The following is a 5121-nucleotide window of genomic DNA, read 5'->3' on the forward strand; positions in this document are numbered from 1 at the left end:
ACCAGTAGGGCACGTCCTCTCATTTTCGTCACTCAAAAGGGCATTTTTGCCAGTCGCCCCCCTGCCCCCCCCTTGAGTCCGCCAGTGCACGCAAGACCAAAAAACCTCACAAGCAGGACGTCTATGTTGGCCCCTCACCCTGTGAAGACCACTGGCGGTGTTACGTCATACGTACGTACGGGTCAAAAACATATACTGTGTTGGATGTACCACTGGGTCATGGTTCCTTTCTGAAGTAAGGAAAAAGGACAGTCACCATGGTTACACACCGATACATACACGCTTTTTGCATACAAACATTTTAGTATTTCCCTTGTTTTTCTCCTCTCTCCCTTGAAGGCTTGTTCTTTTTAGACATCCATGATTCTGTCAAGTATAACTGTACATAGATTTAGCATCTCTTTATAAAAGACCCGTGGACTACTGTCACACTGAAACACTGTTGATATAGGAAGCTCTGCGGTGGGAACCAAGCCCCCGTGAACACACCAACTCCTGCAGACTCAACCCTCAGGAACAGCACACTCTTTTTGGTAGTTTATATAAGAATAATATATAACCTCAAATATTTACAGATATCTTCCAAACTCTGTTGTTTGCGTATTTATATATAATACACTGGTCTACCCACTTACATAAGACTAGCCTTTTAGTTTGACACAATTATTTATAAAGATGAAAAAGTAGTAAACTTAGTTTCAGTATAAACTGCTGTACAAACAGGCAAAAAAGTGGATGAACATTTAAAACAAACGAGGAGTCCAATGTTGTATGTTAAAAAAAACATACTGATATATCAACAGTGATAGTAGCCTATTACAAGACCGTCAATAGTCAGAAATGTAGTAACCGACAGCAGGAGATATGTGTAGTAGGACAGTAGCTGTCTCCAGATGTAGATTTAGTGCTAGCCACACTAGCTAGCAGTTTCCCTTCAAACATCTCTTAGGTGGCCTTGCAAAAGAGCACAGCCTGCCGTGTATTTCTGTGTCATTTGCAGGAAGGCAGGTACATACAATACAAGACAAAAAACACACACATTTCTTTTTTTTTTAAAAGAGGCCATGGATATCTGTTAAAAGATTAAGGTACGGAAACGGTTCCTTCACTGAAGTATTTCAAGTATGCTAAAAATCATCACAATTTTCAAGGCAATGTATTTGGACGAGAGAGGACGGGATAAAGTGGGTGAGAATGCGCGGAGGACATACACAATAGGATTATTGTTGCATATATAATCGGTTGCTTTTTAAGAAAAAGTATTTATAAAAGGAACATCAACACGTTTGATGTGGAGACATTTCGGTGTCGTGTGACGTACAGGATTGGTGAGGGAACAGACAAATAAAAAGACCTTTGAGCTAAATAAATACATTTCATAGCCGACACACCTCTTCTCCCCACTCAGACACGTCAAACCTTCCTCCATAGCCCCCTCCCCCCAGGCTGCCCCAATCATCCAGGGAAATCCGCAGTTCCCTTGGCTGGGAGGGAGGGGACTTGTTGACTTGTATATTGTTGAGGATGCCAACGACGGAGGGTCAGTTGTTGAGAGTGCTGGAGGCCCTGAAGTAGGAGAGGAACTTGAAGCAGAGGCTCACCACAAAGTACCAGATGTTCCGAGCCATCTGGGACCGGGCGATGAACACCCGCCAGATGAAGACCAGCAGCACCGTGTTGAAGGTGTAGCGGATGTTCCTCAGTCTGAGAGAGAGGGAGGGAGGGAGGGAGAGAGGGGGAGGGAGGGAGGGAGGGAGGGGGAGGGAGAGTGGGAGGGAGAGAGAGAGGGGGAGAGTGGGAGGGAGGGAGGGAGGGAGGGAGATATACAGTATATACCTTTTCCCAGAGCATATGTTTACACGAAGAACGTAATAAGTGTTTTCCCTCTCTCCCGTGTTCTACGTCTTCAGACGTTTCCACAGGTGGTCACATGCTCTCTACTCACTTCCTCAGGTGTTGCCTAGCAGCGGGGATCTCCGCCATGTCTTCATTCAGCACGTACTTCTTGGTGCCGATGCAGTAGTTGTCGATGTACTCTGGCCAGTTCAGCTGACGCACGTCAAAGTTGAACGTCTGCCAGAGACAAAGACTTTGTTATGAGGAGGACATCGATGTTCTGGCATAGTTATAGTTATAGTCTATATAGCATAGACATAGCTATCGTAAAAGCACAGGTGCTATTCGGTTGTTAAGTCTGACGTCACGTGTGACGTTTAGCAATTTCCGGGTCCAAATAAAGAATTCCCCGCACCAGAGTACCAGTGTACTAAAGCGGTAGAATGACAGTTCAATCGTTTTTTAGACTCAGATCTTTTCATACAACAAGGGACACAGCACTTTCCCGTTTTTCCCATATTGTCAGGGTCTTTGAGCCTCGGAAAAGCGCTATACAAATTAATTATTATTATTACTGCGGCATTTCGAAGAGAGCGCCTCAGCCAACGTTGGACCCGGAAACACGTCACGACTTAACAACCGAATAGATTACCCTCAGTGTATCAAAAAGCCACCTCCCAAACTGTAGGGGGCGCAATGGCATTGTGGAGACGGGTGATGGATGGTGATGGGGGCGGCCTACCTTCTTGTCCTCCGGGCTGAGCTGGTTCAGCAGCATGCTCATGTTCTCTGAGTTCCACTGCCAGTCCTGGCTGCTGAAGTACTCCAGCAGGCCGATGGCCTTGTGCAGGCGGTTGAAGATCCTCATCATCCTGCATAGAGAGGAAGAGAGGGAGAGAGGGAGAGAGGGAGACAGAGAGGAAGAGAGGGAGACAGAGAGGAAGAGAGGGAGAGAGGAAGAGAGGAAGAGAGGGAGAGAGGGAGACAGGAAGAGAGGAAGAGAGGGAGACAGAGACAGAGACACCCTTCATGAGTGATATTGATATATAGGTATTGACCTTGACTTGCTTTTTTTTTTTTGGGGGGGGGGGGGGGGTCTCCCTAACCCACGGTGAAGCGACGCTATTAAGCTGCAAAATGTCCGACCGGGTACCCTGTTTGTCAGTGAATAACACCCGTTAGGAAGGTGGTAGGAACCCAGTTCCATTTCCATTGACTCCCAAATCGCTTTCCCGTCAGTTTGAGGGGTGATGAAGTGAAGTGATGCTTTGGACCGCAAACTCAATTAACGGGGATTTAAACATGTGCGAAGTCCCGAAATTCGCTTCTCGCTGTGCCGAGAGGAGTGTCGTATCGACTCCGTTCAAAGTGTAGAGCCCACAGGTCCACAGAGGACGCCATCGCGACGACTCTCCACGCCACTCTATCCCACCTGGAGAGGGGAAACAGCTCGCGAGACTGCTCTTCGTGGACTTCAGATCCGCCTTCAACACCATCCTTCCAGACAGGTTAGTGACCAAACTACTAGACCTGGGTCTATCACACTCTATATGTGCGTGGATCAAGGACTTCCTGACCGACCGCCCCCAGAGGGTGCGGGTGGGCCCCCACACCTCCACAGCCCTCAGCCTCAGCACTGGGTCCCCCCAGGGCTGCGTGCTAAGCCCCATCCTCTACAACCTCTACACCTACGACTTCACCCCTGTCCACCCCAGCAACTACATCGTAAAGTTTGCAGACGACACCACCGTGGTGGGATGTATCTCGGGGGGGGACGAGGCGGCGTATAGGGATGAGGTAGAGCAACTGAGCAAGCTGTGCAAGGTTAACAACCTGCTGCTGAACAAGTCAAAGACCCAGGAATTCATCGTAGACTTCAGGAGGAAAAAGTCCGAGATCCAGCCCCTGCTCATCGACGGAGAGAGCGTGGAGAGAGTCTCAACCCTCCGATTCCTGGGACATCACATGCGGGATGACCTGACCTGGAAGGACAACACAAAAGGCACCATCAAGAGGGCACAACAGCGGCTATACACCCTGAGATGCCTCAGGAAGGAACACAACAAGCAGGAGATACTGGTGGCCTTCTACCGCGGCGCAGTGGAGAGCATCCTCACCTACGGCATCTGCAACTGGTTCTCCAGCTGCACAACAGCGGAGAGAAATGCGCTACAGAGAGTAGTGAGAACAGCACAGAAGATCACCGGCGCCCCCCTCCCCTCTCTGGAAGAGCTGTACAACACACGCTGTCTCAGGAAGGCCTCAAAGATCTCCAGGGACCCGACCCACCCTGGGCACGTACACTTTACCAGGCTGCCCTCGAAAAGGAGGTTCAGGACCCTGGCCGCTAAGACAAACAGACTGAAGAACTGCTTCTACCACAGGGCCGTCCAGGCCCTGAACACAGCAAAGACCTAAGTTCTGGGCCCTGGACAGTCTGGACGGATTGTATGGCAGCTGCTGGACTGAAAAAAACCAGGTGTAGTGCTGAGGCACAAACATGTACATTTCAAGCCTGCAAACTGTGACACTTTAAATAACGTGAAAAAATACTATTGTGCAATATGACAACCCTAGTTGACTATCTGTACAGTATAGTACAGTGGATTGTGTACATAGCCTTTATTTATGTAAACCAGCTCCTTACCTTCTTGTGATTATTATTAAAAAAAATTCTAAAAGTTTTTTTTTTTTTTTTTTCCTTTCCTAACACCAGGGGAGCCACCCCTCCTAAATTTCGTTGTTTGGTACCTGTACTGTAGCAATGACAATAAAGTCCATTCATTCATTCATTCATATTATATTCCCCTTCCTCTCCCCTCTCCAGACACCTTTGAATTGTCTCCCTAACCCACGGTGAAGCGATGCTATTAAGCCGCAAAATGTCTGACCTGCAATTACACCGTCACATCGCTAGTTGGCAGTGTGTTTTCTATGCCCCTGAATCATGTCGGCCGGGGCAGAGGAACAACAGGGTGACCATACGCGCAGATAGGAGTGCTCCGGTGTCCTGCTTTGGTAGTCTAATGGAAGTATATTACATAATAACAACTGCTCGGATAGGATTGCGTGTTGTTTTGGTTTAATAAGTGCCATAGCTGTAAATAAAAACATGGAGATGTAGAGATCATGCACACATCAGCCTAACTCTCCTTAGGAGAGGAGGAGGAGAAGGAGGAGGAGGAGGAGCAGGAGGAGAGGAGGAGGAGAAGGAGGAGAAGGAGGAGGAGAGGAGGAGGAGGAGAAGGAGAAGGAGGAGGAGGAGGAGGAGGAGGAGAGGAGGAT

The 5121-nt window shown here is 48.4% G+C and overlaps 1 protein-coding gene across 1 annotated transcript in view; it reads right to left on the reverse strand.

The window, feature by feature from the left end:
• Window positions 1-1541: 1541 nt before the first annotated feature.
• LOC308163525 (fatty acyl-CoA reductase 1-like) overlaps window positions 1542-5121 on the reverse strand; it is a gene marked incomplete at its 3' end in the record, with an annotated part of 25007 nt that continues 21427 nt past the window's right edge. The window contains exons 10-12 of the mRNA XM_080537701.1: window positions 2579-2708; window positions 1946-2073; window positions 1542-1704 (exon numbers count right to left, since the gene is read on the reverse strand). Coding sequence (XP_080393827.1) covers window positions 1542-1704; window positions 1946-2073; window positions 2579-2708 — 421 coding nt within the window. The remainder of the gene's footprint in view (window positions 1705-1945; window positions 2074-2578; window positions 2709-5121) is intronic.

Source organism: Nansenia antarctica, assembly GCF_963989245.1.
Source record: "Nansenia antarctica genome assembly, chromosome: 8".
Taxonomy (NCBI): Eukaryota; Metazoa; Chordata; class Actinopteri; order Argentiniformes; family Microstomatidae; genus Nansenia; species Nansenia antarctica.